Genomic DNA, 17,861 nt, shown 5'->3' with positions numbered 1-17,861 from the left:
AATTGAACCCAAGCTTTTGTGCTTTGCAAGCATGTACATTCAACTTGTGAGTTATATCTCCATGCCCAATTTTTATTTCATTTATTTTTTTAAATTTTTGTTCATTTTTTATTTATTTATTTGAGAGCAACAGACACAGAGAGAAAGACAGGTAGAGGGAGAGAGAGAGAATGGGCGCGCCAGGGCTTCCAGCCACTGCAAACGAACTCCAGACGCGTGCGCCCCCTTGTGCATCTGGCTAACGTGGGACCTGGGGAACCGAGCCTCGAACCGGGGTCCTTAGGCTTCACAGGCAAGCGCTTAACCGCTAAGCCATCTCTCCAGCCCCTTATTTCATTTATTTATCAGAGAGAGGGAGAGAAAGGACGAAGGAGATAGAATGGGCATATCAGGGCTTCCAGACACATGCATCACATTGTGCAGTCTGGCTTATGTGATTCTGGGGAATCGAACCTGGGTCTTTATTAGGCTTTGCAGGCAAGTGCCTTAACCACTTAGCCATCTCTGCAGCCCAGGTCCAATTTTAAAAAAATACATGTGTATGTATGGAGAGAGAGACAGAGACAGAGACTGGGAGAATGGGTGCGCTGGGGCCTCTAGCCACTGCAAACAAGCTCTAGATGCATACACCACCATGTGGATCTGGCTTACATGGGTCCTAACAAATTGTACCTTTCAATTGAACCTAGATCCTCAGGCTTTGCAGGCAAGTGTGAAGCCATCTCTCCAGCACATTTTGTTTCTTTGTTTGTTTTTGTTTATATTTGAGAGAGTAGTCTTAACCACCTCTAGCCACTGCATACAAACTCTAGATGCTTATACCACTTGATGCAACTGGTTTTACTTGGGTACTGAAGAATTTAACCACAGTCATTTGGTTTTGCATGCAAGGGCCTTAACTGCTAAGCCATCTCTCTAGCCTCTAGGGTCTCACTCGAGCTCCTGACCTGGGATTCACTATATAGTCTCAGGGTGGCCTTAAACTCTTGGCAATCCTCCTGAGTGCTAGGATTAAAGGTGTGCGCCACCACGCCTGTCTTTTTTTGGATTTTTTGAGGTAAGGTCTTGTTCTAGCCCAGGCTGACCTGAAATGCACTATGTAGTCTCAGGGTGGCCTCCAGGTCAGCAATCCTCATATTGCAGTCTCCTGAGTGCTGGGGTTAAAGGCATGCACCACCTTGCCTGGGCTAATGTAAATTTTATTTTATTTTGATGAAAAGTTTCAGAATGCTATCAGATGTATCATTGGTCAGTGAATTACCCTAGCATTTTGGAAATTTGCTTAAGTTCATTTTGGATCAAATTTATTAGATACAAATGTCATTTATGTGTGTGTGTGTGTATTTAAATTTACCTTGTATATAGTTTCAAAAATTGTTTAAAAGTTTTAGAAATTTAAAAATTGCTTTAAGAATGGTTTTGAGAAACTGTTGAGTGAGTATTTTGCATCTTCATTTGATGTTATACTCAGTTAAACCACTGATACTAACTGCTCTTTGTAGGACTGGTGGACTTACATAATAAGCATATGGTTACCCAGCTCATCTGTCAGTATGCACAAATGGTTCTTTGGTTCTCTCATTCTGGACTTCTACCAGAAGGCGCAGGTAAAATACTTACTTTACACATAAATATTAGTTAAAACATCCTCCCCCCCCCCATTGCAGTCAGGGTTGCATTGCTGGCAGAAATCACCCAACCAATAGCAGCTTGGGGGGTGGGGAAGGGTTTATTTTGGCTTATAGGCTTGAAAGGAAGCTCTGTGATGACAGGGGGAATGATGGCATGAGCAGAGGTTAGACATCCCCTCGTGGCCAACAAGAATAGGAGAGTGTGCCAAACACTGGCAAGGGGATACTGGCTATCACACCCATAAGACTGCCCCCGACAATACACTGCCTCCAGGAGGCATTAGTTCCTAAGTCTTCATCACTTGGGAACCTAGCATTCGGAACAGCTAAGTTTATCGGGGACATCTGAATCAAACCACCACATTCCACTCCTGGCCCCCATAAACTGATAACCATTTATGATGTAAAATGTAAGGGATTCAGTTCAACTTTAAAAGACCCCATAGTTTTTTTTTCCCCCCTTTTTTTTGTTTGTTTTTGAGGTAGGGTCCCAGTATAGTCCAGACTGACCTGGAATTCACTCTGTAGTCTCAGGGTAGCCTTGAACTCTCGGTGATCCTCTTACCCCTGCCTCCCAAGTGGTGGGATTAAGGGCGTGTACCACCATGCCCGGCTCAAAAGTCCCCATAGTTTTTATCTACCTTAATGATGTCCAAATGTCCAATCGTCCCTAAGGTCTTTTAACTGAGCCATAATACCAAAAAATTCCCCCAAACCCATAATGGCACAGAATACACATTCACACTGGAAAAGATAGCATTGGGCCTATTCAACCAATACAAGTTTTGAACAGGGCAAATATCAAACTCTGTAGCTCCTAGTCCGATAATTCTAACCAGCAACAAGTGTCTGGAATTCCAATTCCAACCCTTCAGCTAGGCTACTCACAGTTCTGGAAAACTTCATCCATGGCCGGCATCTTTCCTTAACAACCATCTCATGGTCCTGGCATCTCTACTGGGTCTCCACTGCAACCCACAGTTCATCTTCATGGCTCCATCTGGTCTCCATTCAGGCATCCAGCAAACCTGCTTCACACTGCCCATGGCTGTATCTAAAATACAAGACTGTGTTGCAATTTCAGTGACTCTGTCTTTCTTGCATTTCTGTACTCAGTAACAGCTGGTGGGGCGCCAATTTGTTGATCCAGAGGGCAGTAAAGCAGACTTTGGAGAATAGGATATATCTTCAGCATTTAGGCCTCTTCAAAAGACTGTAATCTTTCTGCTGTCCCAATGGTTGTAATCTCTGATTGCAGCTGAATGGGCAGAAGTTTCAGCCTGCAGATTCACTTATTTCTGTGCCATGTCCCTGTGCTCACGCAGGTTCATTTCTTCGCACTACAACCATGCATAAGTTCTCAGAACACGAGCATAACAGCAAGCCTCTCACACTTGTTTCTAGCCCAGTCCAAGTTAATGTTCTACAAATACAGACAAGTATCAATGTTTTAACCTTAAATGTTGAATACTATGGAAATGTTACTAATTTTGTTTTTAATCTCTTCAAAAACATCCAGATGACGCTGTGCAGCTCTCCAGACTGCGCTACAACTACCCTGTGATTCAGAACTACTACACCAGTCACCGGCAGAAGTGTGAGCGTTTACCCAGGTGTGCTGCGCCTGGCCCTAGGAGCCTCCTGTCTCTGCTGCCGCAGCTCTGGGGTTTCAGGTTTTACGTGGTTGCTCGGATCCAGGCTCCAGTGCTCCTGGGTGTGCAGCAAGCACTTACCAAGGATATGTTTAGAGCTTCATCCTGTCTCTGTAATTAAAATAGCCATTTCCCTCTAGTTGCATGAGAGAATTGTAGAGCAGCAGGTAACATTTAGAGCAGTGTTTGACAGACAATGATTCAGGATGGAATCTCCTAGAAGCTGGTTCTTATAAGGGCATAACCATCTGAAATCTGATGCATGCTACATCTTGGGACCCAATGCTTTAGAATAACTTCTAGAATAATGAATATGAATTTGAAAGATTGGGCATTTTAGTTGTGTTTACAAGGTCTTATATAGCTCATGCTAGACTGAAAGTCACTTTTTTTTTCTAATTTTTTGAGGTAAGGTCTTTATCCTAGGCTAACCTGGAATTCACTATGTATTTTCAGGGTGGCCTCAAACTCACAGCATTCCTCCTTACTTCTGCCTCCCAAGTGCTGGGATTAAAGGCCTGTGCCACCACGCTAGGCCTGAAACTCTAACAGAGAATTACATGAACTCCAGACCCTCCTATACCTACCTCCACCTCCTATGTTGCTAGGATTCTCAGAGAGGGCCAACATTCCCATTTCTCAGTTCTGATTGAGTGTATTTTAATTTTTTAATAAATATATTTGCTTTATTTTACTTATTTGAGAGACAAGCAGAAGCAGTGTGAGTATGGGTGCCCTACTGTAAATGAACTTCAGACATGTGTGCCATTTTGTGCATCTCCTTTTATGTGGATACTGGGGAATCAAACCCAGGCCATTAGGCCTTGCAGACAAGTGCCTTTAACACAGAGCCATCTCCCTGGTCCCTTGTTTTAAATTCTTATATGTGGTATGTCATTGGTCAGGTTTACTATGTTTTCTGATGTTGTTAATTATCAACATAATATAGGAAGGGTACCTAGTACATACTGTTTTTTAATATTTTATTTTATATGTATTTATTTGAGAGAAAAAGAGGGAGGAAGGGCACATCAGGGCCTCTAGTCACTGCAAATGAATTCTAGATACCTTGTGCATCTGGCTTAAATAGTTGGTCCTGGCGAATTGAACCTTGGTCCTTTGGCTTTGTAGGCAAGCACCTTAACTGCTAAGCCAACTCTTCAGCTCCGGTGTCTTACTCTTAACAGTTTTAATAAGTAGGAACTGCTGCTGCTTTCGATACTATTAGGTGAAGAAATGGGGACTGTATCTTACCACATTGTTAAGTGTTCAATAATAATTTTTAAATGAGCAAATCAGAATAAAAAACTAGTGCCAGTTGGTTTGAACTTGACTTACAGGCTTGCTTGTGACTGAACTTGAGGCTGCTTAAGAATTTGACTACTGGGTACTGCTACTTTATTCCCATAATTGTCATGATGCTAAGTGGAGACTACTCATCCATACTGAATAATCTTTAATGTTTCCCATATTGTAGAGGGAAGTGGAACCGTGATTCTTTGATGATCGATGGATTGGTTTCTCAGTTAGGAGATCAAGTTGAAAAGTTGTGGAAACGTGATGAAGGAGGCACAGGAAAATACCCTCCGGCTTCTCTACACGTAGGTTACAGTCATGCAATAAAGAGTCTGAAAGTTGGGGAGGGAAAGGGACATACTTGGCACAGGTTTGAGAGAAGGGACATGAAGGAGGGCCATAAAATGCACTTGTTTTGGTTATCTCTTTTACAGGCACTACTTGACATATATTTATTAGACAACATTACTGAAACAAGCAAGCATTCTGTTGTATCCTTTAAATTTTTAACAAGTATGTACTACCAAAATCATAAAAATTTAAAGTAGGAGTCACATAAGTAATTGAATTTCAATTTCTTAAAAAAAATTTTTTTTAGTGCTGGAGAGATGGCTTAGCGCTGGCCTGTTTAGCCTAAGGACTCATGTTCGACTCTCCATTTCCCACATAAGCTGGATGCACAGTGATGCAAGTGTACAAGGTTGCCCGTGTACACAACGGGGCCTTGAGTTCCATTGCAGTGGCTGGAGGCCCTGGTGTGCTCATTTTCTCTTTCTCCTCACATTAAACAAATAGGCCGATCTGTTGGGCTTGCCTTGTTTTTGTGGGTTTTTTTTTTGTTTTCTGTTTGTTGACTTAATTTATTTGCAAGCAAAGAGAATGAATGAGAATGTGTACACCAGGGCTTCTTGCCCACTGCAGACAAACTCCCGTCCATGCTCCACTGTGTGCCTGGCATCGCATAGGTACTTGGGAATTGAACCTGGGCCAGCAGACTATACAAACAAGCACCTTTAACTGCTGAGCCTTCTCCTCAGCCCTGAATCTCCATTTCTCTTCACACATTAGGTACATATTCTTAATTTAGGATTACTTGATTGGACTCAGGCTAATGAAAACTATGTGCAAATTACTGTTTTTTCAATTTTATTTTTTGTCTTTTTTTTTTTCAAGGTAGGGTCTCACTCTTGCCCAGGCTAACCTGAAATTCACTATGGAGTCTCAGGGTGGCCTCGAACTCACAGTAATGCTCCTACCTCTGCTTCCTGAGTGCTGGGATTAAAGGTGTGCACCACCACGCCCAGCTATTTTATTTATCTTTTGTTTGTGTGTTTGTTAAATTACTTGTTTTTGAAAATATTTTTATTTATTTATTTGACAGAGGAGGGGGTCGGGAATGAGAATGGGCGCACCAAGGCCTTCAGGCACTAAAACTCTAGACACGTGCGCTCCCTTGTGCATCTGACTAATGTGGGTCCTGGGGAATCGAACCTGGGTCCTTTGGCTTTGCAGGCAAATGCCTTAACTGCTAAACCATCCCTCCAGCCCCAAATTACTGTTTGGATCAATTTAATTTTTATTTAGTTTCTCTGTGTGTTTGTGTACATGTTCCATAGCTTCTGGCTTTTATATAGAATCTGGGTATTCATATTCAGGTATTTTAAGTGTTGAACAACAGGCACTATCTCTAAAAGGGGAAAAGTAGTACCCTAAGATTTTGCTGGTAGCAAGTTGACATTTTCAAAGTAGGTTAACTGGAATTTGTTTTATGGTTTTGGGTGTTTTTATAAAAAAAAAGTTTATTTACATATTTATTTGAGAGAGAGAAGAAGCAAAGAGAGAATTAGAATGAAGATGGGCGTACCAGGACATCTTGCCACTGCAAACAAAACTCCAGAGGCTTGTGCCACCTTGTATAATCTGGTTTACATAGGTACGGGGAATCAGACCTGCATCCTTAGGCTTTGCAAGCAAATGTATTAACCGCTGAGGCATCTCTCCAGCTCCTGGGTTTGTGTTTTAAATTTACTAAATTACTTTCTTAGCTGTGTGTGTGTGTGTGTGTGTGTGTGTGTGTGTGTGTGTGTGTGTGTGTAAAACAAAAGCTTCATTTCAGCTTCTTTGTGATTATAGCATTCTAAGGATAAGTGAAGTTGGCAGGGGACTGGCTGTGCCCACATTAAATAAACTATTCATCCTAATGCCTTGTGAGTACAAGACTTTTAAGCCTTGTTTACTGCTATATTCTGTTGCTACCTAGGTTAAGATGTGTTTTAGTTCTCATTTTGTTTATTGTCCTTAATGTTTTTTAAAGACCATCTATTTGTTACTTGATATTATGTATTCCTTTCCAAACAAAACGGATACTCCCATTGAGTCTTTTCCAACTGCCTTTGCCATTTCCTGGGGCCAAGTTAAGCTTATTCAAGGATTTTGGCTGGTAGACCATAATGACTATGAGGTAAGTTTGTAGTTCACTTAGAATATACGGTTTTGTGAATATACGGTTTTGTAAGTTACTAGGATTGGAAAGATGACTACACTAAATTTGAAATTTAAGATGATACGGTCTTCTAGAGATAACAAAAGTTTTAAGTACTGCCTTCATTAAGCACTATTTTAAGTGGCTAAAATTCAAGTTCATAACCTCAGCTTAATTGCTCTCTAAAGCATGAATAATTATAAGTAGTGTAAACACTGCTGGTATGAGAGATGCTTGGGGCTTGAGGTGAACCACAGAAGCAAGATGTGGTATTTAGGTATGAAGTTAGTGTGAAAAGATGATATAATAATGAGATATAAAAAGCATGACTCGTAGATTAGTTCTTTTCAGCCCATGTTTAAACTTGTATGTATATTGTTCAATACTGCTTACCTTTTTAAAAAAAATTTTTATTAACAACTTCCATGATTATAAAAAATACCCCTTGATGATACTCTCCTCCCCCCCACTTACCTCTTTGAAACTCCACTGTCCATCATACCCCCTCCCCATCTTAATCAGTCTCTCTTCTACTTTTGTTTTTTTTTTTTTTGGTTTTTCGAGGTAGGGTCTCACTCTGGCCCAGGCTGACCTGGAATTAACTCTGTCATCTCAGGGTGGCCTTGAACTCATGGCAATCTTCCTACCTCTGTCTCCCGAGTGCTGGGATTTCTCTTCTACTTTTGATGTCATGATCTTTTCCTCTTCTTATGATGGTCTTGTGTAGGTAGCTGCTTGCCTTTTGAAGGGCTAACTACTTTGCCAAACTTCAAAGAACTATTGCCCAGTATTACTCATATCGTTTTTGCAGAATGGCTTAGACCTTCTGTTTCACCCAGTTACTGCAAAGCCTTCACCGTGGCAGCATTCAAGGATCATCCAAGCCTTCATGAGTCAGGGGGAGCCCAGACAGGCCCTGCGGTATATTCAGACCATGAAGCCAACAATGTCCAGCAGCAGTGATGTTATCCTTCACCTCACTGTTCTGCTTTTAAATAGGTAAGAACTTCCTTTGATGGTAAAAGCTTTATCACATGCATTAATAATACAGTTGATAGAAGGGCTGTAGATGGCCCAGGGGTTAAAGGCACTTGCTTCCATAGCCTGAAGGCATTGGTTTGATGCTCCCTTCCCACTTAAAGCTATATGTACAGAGGCACATGCATCTGAAGTCCGTTTGCAGAGGAAGAAAGCCCTGATGGATGTGTTCATTCTCATTCTGTCTCCCCCTCCCACTTCCTCTTCTCTGTCAAATAAATAAAATGCTTTAAAAAAAAAGAAAGAATTATTGGACTGGAGAGATGGTTTGATGGTTAAGTTGCTTGCCTGCGAAGCCTAAGGACACAGGTTTAATCCCCCAGTACCCACATAAGCCAGATGCACAGGTTGCACATGAGTCTGGAGTTCATTTGCAGTGGCTAGAGGACCTGGTGCGACCATTCTCTCTCTCTCAAATAAATAAATAGATAAATGAAATAATTAGAAAAATAAAGAATTGATGAGCTGGGTGTGGTGGCACATGCCTTTCATCTCAGCATTTCGGAGACCAAGGTAGGAGAATAGCTATGAGTTCAAGGCTGGCCTGGGACTGCATAGTGTATTACACGTCAGCCTGGGCTAGAGCAAGACCCTACTTCTGAAGAACAAAATTTATAACTAGAAAATGTTATTTTAAAGAGAGAAGAGTAAGTATGGGCTTTCTAGGGCATCTGGCTGCTGCAAAAGATCTCTAAATGCATGTGCCACTTTGCACATATGGCATTACATGGGTACTGGGGAATTGAACCCAAGCCAGCAGACTTTACAAGCAAGTGCCTTTAACCACTGAGCCATTTCCCCAGCTTCCCAACTTGTATTTTAGTGATTTGTTTTTTTCCCCAGGTAAGGTCTCTAGCCCAGGCTGACCTGGAACTCACTCTGTATGTCCCAGGCAGGGCTCAAACTCACAACAGTCCTTCCTCTGTCTCCCTAGTGCTGGTATTAAAGACGTTCACCACCACTCCTGGCTCCAACTTGCATTTAAAACATTAGCTACAAGTTTAAAATATGTAAACAGTTTTAGCTGCTGTTTAATCTTTTCTTTGTCCTCCTCTTCCTCTTCTTCTGCTTATTAAGGTATTGGAGTTCAAATCCAGGACCTTACATTTGTTAGGAAAACAGCGACTTTGACTGCTCCCTGAAAACTTGCATATACCCCTGCCAGCCTTGTGTTATTGTATGGTACCCTGGTTTGTTATGAGTAGTTCCAGTAGCTACACTCCTGTTACTTAGAGTTTGTGTGCTTCTCCAAGGTTTTCCCTCTATTCCTCCCTACATAGTCTAGACTGACCTAGAGATCATGTTCTTCTGCTTCCACTTCTTCTTTTGGTTTTTCGAGGTAGGGTCTCACTCTATCCCAGGCTGACCTGGAATTCACTGTGGAGTCTCAGGGTGGCCTTGAACTCATGGCCATCCACCTACCTCTGCCTCCTGAGTGCTGGGATTAAAGGTGTGCACCACCACACCCGGCTGTTTCCACTTCTTAATTTTTAAAAAAAAATTTATTAGAGAGAGGCACAGATAGAGAGAGAATGGGCACACCGGGACCTCCAGCTGCTGTAAGTGAACTTCAGATGCATGCACCACCTTGTGCATGTGGCATATGTGTGTCCTGGGGAATTGAAGCTACGTCATTTGGCTCCACTGCACAGATAACTGCAGTGCATAATGCCTGTAATATTGGGAGGTGGAGACGGGAATCAAAGGTGTCCAAGCTCATTTTCAGGTATATAATAAACTGAAACTAGCATGGTCTGTATGAGACCTTGTCTCAAAAATTAAAAAAATGGCCTGGAGAGGTGGCTTAGTGGCAAAGGTATGTGCCTGTGAAGCCTAAGGACCCAGGTTCAATTCCCTGCTACCCATGTAAGCTAAATGGACAAAGTTCATTTGCAGTGGCTAGAGACCCTAGAGTCTTTATTCTTTCTCATCAAATAAATAGAATACCTTACAAAAAAAAAAAAAAACAAGAACTAATAGAATTATATATAAGATTATGCAGTAGACTGGTTTGCATAGCCTTATATGAAGTAAATAATACACTTAGAAAAGTATGATTATGTGGCTGGCAAGATACATAATTGTAATTCAGTGGTCAAAGGTGCTTGCAAAGCCTGTGTTTGATTCTCTCGTACCTGTGTCAAGTCAGATGCACAAAGTGGTACATGAATCTGGAGTTCTTTGCAGCATCAAGAGGCCCTGATACACTCATTCTTCCTTTCTCTTTCCTCTTTCTGTTTGCAAGTACATACATACATAAACACATGTATGTGGCTCAAGATAGTATTAATGATCATGGAGATGGATATTGGTAGTCCTGGCAAGTTTACTTTGAGATAATATAGATAGATGGCTTTTGAGCATTTTATGAAACTTTTCTAAGCTAAATTTTGATACTGATTTCAGGTGTATGGTTGAGGCCTGGAATTTACTGCGGCAAAATTCTAATAGAGTGAATATAGAGGAATTACTAAAGCACACTTACGAAGTCTGTCAGGAAATGGGCTTAATGGAGGATTTACTGAAGCTGCCATTTACAGACACTGAGCAGGTAATCATTTGCCAATGTAAACTTACCAGAAAGTCAAAGTCACTTCATAGTTTACAAATCTGTCTTCTTTTTCCTAGGAATGTTTAGTGAAATTTTTGCAGTCCAGTTCCAGTGTTCAGAATCATGAATTCCTCCTGGTCCATCATCTGCAGCGTGCCAATTATGTTCCTGCCTTGAAGCTGAACCAGACTCTGAAGATTAATTTTACGGTATGACTAAAGTTCTCTCATTGTGCGGGACAATAATGGAAGTTGAAGAGTTCTTGGTTAACTTGTTATTCTACAGGCAACAGTTTGGTAATGACTGTGCCTGAACTTGGAGAACCCTCATCTTTGTGAATTCCTGGGAGCTGGCACTTAAGACTTCTGTATTTGCCGTTTATGCTTTGAAGTCTGGTCACAATCTTGCCCCAGAGTGAGCACCGCACTCATGGCAAATGATTGAAGGAACGAGTACAGGGCGGGAGCAGGGTGGGCGCCCTTGTGCAGAGAGCATCGGGCTTCAAAGATTAGACCCGCGCGTACCTCAGAACAGTCTTTGAGCCTTGGTTTTCTCATCTGAACAATAAAAATATCCTGTGAGGATACACTGAAACACTTGTGCAGTTTCACGTTGCATGATACATACAGAGAAGTAGTAAGTGATCTCCACTTCGTTCATTCATTGTAGAGGATTGAGTCTTGATGGTAATATTTGTAATGTATTGGTGAATGAGCAACCAAGTCAATAGGTGTATGACATCTGATTTGGAAGAAATGTAAGTAGAAGAGTATTTGTAATTATGTTCTTTTAAATATTTTTAAAAATTTATTTCTTTGAGAGAGAGAATGGGCACACCAGGACCTCCAGGCACTGTAAACAAACGCCATACACGTGTGCCCCTTGTGTATAAGGGTCCTGGAGAGTTGAACCATGATCCTTTGGCTTTGCAGGCAAATGCCTTAACCACTAAGCCATCTCTCCAGCCCCTGTAATTATGTTTTAAATGTTAAGCATATACATATACATATAGCACCTAACATTTTGAAGGTTAAATTTTGGCCAATTATTGTATGTTCTGTAGAATGATCGTGATCCTTGTTTGCGGGAGAGATCAGTGGCTCGGAATTCTATACTAGACCAGTATGGGAAAATCCTTCCTAGAGTTCAGCGAAAATTAGCCATTGAGCGAGCTAAGCCTTATCATCTGTCAACATCAGTTTTTCGAGAAGGTAAGATTTCACTAAAAAAATCTAAACCCCTGGGCTAGAAAAGATACTGAATGATTACCTTTCTGAAACATCACTGTCATGTCCTTTTTGTTCATATGCTTGCTTCATATTCTTTTCATTAAAATCCTATTGGCTCGAGTTATCATTAAATGCCCAATTCTTCATTTTTCAGTAACTAGACCCAAACCATTATCAGCATTTCCAAAGAAAGCAGTCACCGGGACAGTGTTAACGCGATCCACTTTCATCAATAACGTATTGTCGAAAATTGGAGAGGTGTGGGCAAGCAATGAACCTAGAAATAGCATCTCACTTTACAATAGGTATGTCTTATGACATCTACTTGGTAAAACAATTTGAGTTTTTTGCTTTTGTGTGTGTGTGTGTGATGTCTACATCTGTGGTGTGTGCATATGTATGTGCCTTTGTGGTGTCCAAGCACTTGCCTGTGGCAAGGTGCACTTACCTGTGGTTTTCGGAGTGTATAATTTTGCATGTCCCACTTCATCGCCATTCTTTTGTTTTGTTTTGTTTTTTGAGGTAGGGTCTCAACTTTGATCCAGGCTGACCTGGAACTAACTATGTAGTCTCAGGGTGGCCTTGAACTCTCGGTGATCTTAATTCACCTCATGCTTGCACAAGAAGTGCCCTTAATAACTGAGCCTTCTCTCTAGCCCTTTATATACATTTTAACATCATGCTTGATTCGTTGCTGCTAAGTTTTTATGAGAGTGAGAAAGAAAAACTCAAGTCATGCATGGTGGTACACACTGTAATCTTACCACTTGGGAGGCTAGAATAGGAAGATTGCCATGAATTTGAAGCCAGCCTGGGGCTGTGGAGTGTTTCAGGTTAATCTGGGCTAGAGTGACTCTCTGCCTTAAAAAGAGAAAGAAAAATTGTTTGTTTGCTAGGTCTATTCAAGAATGCTTTTTACCTTTACATTTAAAAGTGAACTATGCTTATTATTTTGAAAATAATGTAGAGTTGTACAAAGAATGGAAGCCCTTTCAACTTAACAGTACTTTATGATCCATGTGATACATAATTAAAAATGAAACTTTCATTTTTATTTTTTTTTGTAGTCCTAAAATACAACCATCTCCTGTAGCATGTTCTTTCCCACCTCCAGAACTGCCCGAGGCATTTGTTGGAACACCAATCTCAAAATCATCACAGAAAATTTCTAGGTGAGAATTCTCTCTCTCCCTCTCTCTCTCTTTGAATGTGTGTGTATATTCTTGGGTGAGGGTAGCAGGCACACACCTGCTACAGTGCACATGTGGAGGCAGAGGACATTCAGGTGTTGGTCCCCCAGATAACCAGAATTACAAGTTGGCTGTCATGTCCACCTGGCATTCACATGGGTGCTGGGGATCTGAACTTCTGTACTTAAACTTGGCATGGCGAACTATTTATCAAGCTGTCTCTCTAGGTAGGATCTCACTCTAGTCCAGGCTGACCTGGAACCCACTCTGAAGTCCCAGGCTGGCCTCAAACTCACAGTGACCCTCCTACCTCTGCTTCCCAAGTGCTGAGATTAGATTCAAGGCTTGCACTACCATGCCTGGCTCTATAACAATTTTAATACTGATTTTTTTTGGTTTTTAACTTAATTTGGGCAAATAGAATCATTTTAGGACATAGTACATCATCTGGTAATGTGTTTAGTTAACATTTCTCATTAGTTATTTCATATAACTTAGTAAAAATGAGCAAGCCACATTTAACCGTTAAGCTGGTTTCAGTTTGCTTTTAATATTGTCTTCTCAATGACCTCTGAAAGGTTCTCTCTCTAAGGTAGGGTCTCTCTCTAACTCAAGCTGACCTGGCATTCACTGTGTAGTCTCAGGTTGTCCTTGAACCTCCTTCTACTGCCTCTCAAGTGCTGGGATTAAGGGCGTGTACCACCATGCTTGGATGAAAGTTGTTTTTTTTTTTTTTTTTAACTATATTTCATTTATTTATTTATTTGAGAGAGAGAAAGAATGGGCGTGTCACTGCAAATGAACTCCAGACACATGCTCCCCCTTGTGCATCTGGCTTACGGTGGGATCCTGGAGAGTCGAGCCTGATCCTTTGGCTTTGCAGGCAAACGCCTTAACCGCTAAGCCATCTATCTCTCCAGCCCTGAAAGTTGTTTTTTATAATTAGTATTAAATATTGGTTAAGCTTTGTCTTGGGCCTACTAAAATGTTTTATGTTGCTTAGATGTAATAATACTTGATCTATTGGATTAGTCGTGAAAGTTTTACATCTAAGGTGCAATTGTGATTTTTTTCTTTAAAAACATGAAGTAGTTGAGTACATAGATCATTAATTGTTTATCCTGCATAAGAATACCTATAATGCAATTTTTTGTTTATTTTTATTTATTTGAGAGTGACAGGGAGAGTGTGTGAGTGTGTATGGATGCACCAGGGCCTTCAGCCACTGCAAAGGAACTCCAGATACATGTGCCACCTTGTGTACGATGGAAATTTTTTATTTGTTTTGTTTTGTTTTGTTTTTCAGGGTAGGGTCTCACTCTGGTCCAGGCTGACCTGGAATTAACTGTCATCTCAGGGTGGCCTTGAACTCATGGCAATCCGCCTACCTCTGCCTTCCGAGTTGATGTAAATTTTTGACGTAGTTTTATCAAGGACAAATTCACATTCATTTTATACAAATAGAGTTGACTTTTGATACTAATAGTAAGATTTTTGGTATAAATTTATATAAAAGCCAAAGATATTTGTAGTGCTTTCAAAATTAGTCATATTTTTCGTTGGAAATAATTTTCCATTTTTCAGATTAAATTGGGTTGGATGGTTTCCTTTTGCCCTCAGGCACGTCAGAGCAGAATGCTGTTTTCAATGGGAGCCATTGTTAGCAGTATGCTTTAATTCTGATTCCTCAAGTCACTTTTTCTTAGTTCCTTTTTACTTTTAGTAAAATGGAAAATCTCTTTAACTAGAGGTTTTGGACCTTTAGAAGTTTTCTGAGAAACTTTTTTTTTTTTTTTCAAGGTAGAGTCTCACTCTAGCTCAGGCTGACCTGGAATTCACTATGTAGTCTCAGAGTGGCCTTGAACTCATGGTGATCCTCCTACCTCTGCCTCCCAAGTGCTGCGATTAAGTGTTCACCACCACACCCAGCTGTGAGAATTAACTCCAAAGGATGAGATCTAATGGTTGTCATGTATAATTCCTATGTTTTTGCTATGAATTAATTTCTTACTTAAACTATTTGTGGACGTTAAATTAAGTGAATATATATTTTCCTGAGGTGATATTTACATGTGGGTTATAGTTAACACTAAGTACACAATTTTTGTAATAAAATGAAATAATGAATTTTTTCTGTTTACGTTTATGCTCAACTACAGATTGCTGGATTTGGCTGTTCATCCTGTCCCCCAGCCTTCTCAGTATTTGGAGTTTATTTCTCAGAGCCCTACAAAATCTCCTTTGTATATGCTACCCAGCTCATTGCCACAAAATTCACAATTTAAAAGGCCACTTCATAATATCTCCAAGCCTTCAGAATTACTTTTACTTGAAACGCCTCTTATAGTTAAGGTTAGTATTACATTGATCATGCATATGGAGTTAGTATTTTTCATGTGGTACAGAGAAAATAAGTGATTGATTTCTACTGCCTCTGGGGTAGTCAGCTACAGTAAGGATTTTCTTTTGTTATGGCTATTTGTAAATTACTATATTTATAAATTCACAAACAGTTGGCAAAATTTATCTTTTATTGTTTAATGTTGACAGTCACATTGGCTGGAATGTAATACAAGGCTATGTATCATAAATTGTTCTTTACAAAATGCTTTTGTGTACTTTCATTTTCATGTCACCATTGTTACCTCCCCTCCCCTGCCCATAGGGTCTTACTCTAATCCTAGCCAGGCTGACCTGGAATTCATTATGTAGTCTCAGGGTGGGCTCGAACTCATGTTGATCTTCCTACCTCTGCCTCTCTAGTGCTGGGATTAAAGGTATGTGTCACCATGCCCGACTCATTTTCATATACTCTTTGTTGCTGATAGTCATTGGGCTAAAATTTCTTTCTTTTTTGGGGGGGGGGTGTTTCAAGGTAGGGTCTCACTCTAGCCCAGGCTGACCTGGAACTCACTATGTAGTCTCAGGGTGGCCTCGAACTCATGACTCATGGCTATCCTCGTACCCTTGCCTCCCAAGTGCTAGGATTGGTTTTTTAATTTTGTTTTTCTTACTCCTTTGAAACTGTAAACAATTACTCCTTACTATTATCAGTTAATCTTTAAATGGTTTTTCTTCCGTTCATGATCAAAATTATCAGATAAGAAAACAGCAGAACTGGAGGTTGGAGTGGGTAGAGGAATGGGTCAGTGGTTAAAGTTGCTTGCTTGCAAAGCCTGATGGCAAGCTAGATTTACAAAGTGACACATACATCTGGAGCTTGTTTGCCATGGCAAGAGACTCTCATAATCCCCCCCAATACATATATAATTTTAAAAAGAAAACCACATTTGTGATAGCTGGTAATGATAGACTTCCAATTTTTATTTTTACATTGCTACCTCTCAGACTTCTATTGTTTTGACTTGGGATTTGGGGAGAGGTACGTGTATGTGATGTGCATGTGTGTATATTTATTTACAGTGCAGGTGTGGCCTCTTGTCACGCGCTACTCTTTTTTGAGACAGGGTCTTAACTGAAGGTAGAGTTCAGCAATTTGGTAGACTAGCTAGCTAACCCCTAGGGATCATCCTGTCTTTGCCTCCCTGGTGTTGGCATTATAGGTGTGCACCACTGTGCCCGGCTTTGTATGGGTGCTGGGAAACCAGACTCGGGTCCGCATGTTTGTATAAGCGCTTAACCCATTGAGCTCTTTCCCCGGATAGATTTTTGTTTTTTGTTTTTGTTTTTATGAGGTTGTCACTGTGTAGCTCTGGATGGTCCGGGATTCAATATGTAGTTTAAGCTAGCTCCAAGTGTTAGCACTGTAGATATGTACCACTTCTTTAAATTTCTTCTCTAAATTACTTCTCCATTTTTCTGTATTAAATCCCAAAAGCATACTTCGTTTTTCTTGTTGGTTGTTGATAGTGAATCTAAAAAGTTCTTAACTTTGCAAATTAAGTAAGTGATATCTTACTAAATACTTTTCCTAAAATAGTTAATTTAAAGGTTACTGTGATTATTAGATTCTCCCCCGCCCCCCAAGGTAGGTCTTGCTCTAAACCAGTCTCTGGTATTCATTATGTAGTGTTAGGGTGGCCTCAAACTCATTGCAATCCTCCTACCTCTGCCTCCTGAGTGCTGGGATTATTCAATTCTTAAGTTACTAATGTCTAAGACTGTGTTTTTTTAAACTTTTTTATTTTAATATTTATTAATTTTATTTGGAGAGAAAGAGGCAGAGAGAATGGGCACTTCAGGGCCTTTAGCCTCTGCATCGAACTCCAGAAGCGTGCGCCCCCTTGTGCGTCCGGCTTGCATGGGTCCTGGGGAATGAAACTGGGATCCTTTGGTGTTGCAGGCAAACACCTTCACAGTTAAGCCATCTCTACAGCTCTAGTACAGATTTTTAACACTTGTTTCAGCCCCATCCGCTCCTGCCCCCAGTCATGTTTCATTTTTAATGTTTGTTTGTTGGTTAGAGAGAGCGAGCATGGTATGACAGAGCCTCTTGCCACTGTAAATATACTCCAGACACAAGCGCCACTTTGCATCTGGCTTAATGTGAGTGCTAGGGACTCAAACCCAGGCTGACAGGCTTTGTAAGCAAGCGCCTTTAACCACTGAGCCATCTCCCCAGCCCTATGTTTCATATTCTATACAGCTAGGATAAAATAAATTAAAAGGTGGGTATGGTGGCACATGCCTTTGATCCCAGCACTTGGGAGGCAGAGAGAGGTAAAAAGGACCACTGTGAGTTCGAGGCCAACCTGAGACTATATGGTGAATTCAAGGGTAGCCTGGAGTAGAGTGAGGCCCTACCTCAAACAAAACAAACCAACAAAAATCT

The 17,861-nt window shown here is 40.7% G+C and overlaps 1 protein-coding gene across 1 annotated transcript in view; it reads left to right on the top strand.

Moving 5' to 3' along the window:
- Window positions 1–17,861, top strand: part of Ahctf1 (AT-hook containing transcription factor 1) — a 79,638-nt gene that overhangs the window by 37,996 nt on the left and 23,781 nt on the right. Inside the window, exons 16-27 of the mRNA XM_045146633.1 lie at window positions 1,503–1,607; window positions 3,151–3,244; window positions 4,761–4,884; window positions 5,014–5,070; window positions 6,894–7,040; window positions 7,873–8,060; window positions 10,506–10,650; window positions 10,728–10,859; window positions 11,714–11,861; window positions 12,034–12,184; window positions 12,947–13,051; window positions 15,229–15,421. Coding sequence (XP_045002568.1) covers window positions 1,503–1,607; window positions 3,151–3,244; window positions 4,761–4,884; window positions 5,014–5,070; window positions 6,894–7,040; window positions 7,873–8,060; window positions 10,506–10,650; window positions 10,728–10,859; window positions 11,714–11,861; window positions 12,034–12,184; window positions 12,947–13,051; window positions 15,229–15,421 — 1,589 coding nt within the window. The remainder of the gene's footprint in view (window positions 1–1,502; window positions 1,608–3,150; window positions 3,245–4,760; window positions 4,885–5,013; window positions 5,071–6,893; window positions 7,041–7,872; window positions 8,061–10,505; window positions 10,651–10,727; window positions 10,860–11,713; window positions 11,862–12,033; window positions 12,185–12,946; window positions 13,052–15,228; window positions 15,422–17,861) is intronic.

The sequence above is a fragment of the Jaculus jaculus genome, chromosome 1 (genome assembly GCF_020740685.1).
Source record: "Jaculus jaculus isolate mJacJac1 chromosome 1, mJacJac1.mat.Y.cur, whole genome shotgun sequence".
Taxonomy (NCBI): Eukaryota; Metazoa; Chordata; class Mammalia; order Rodentia; family Dipodidae; genus Jaculus; species Jaculus jaculus.
The sequence above is the reverse complement of the archived record's forward strand: the minus strand, read 5'-3'. Positions and strand labels throughout refer to the sequence as shown.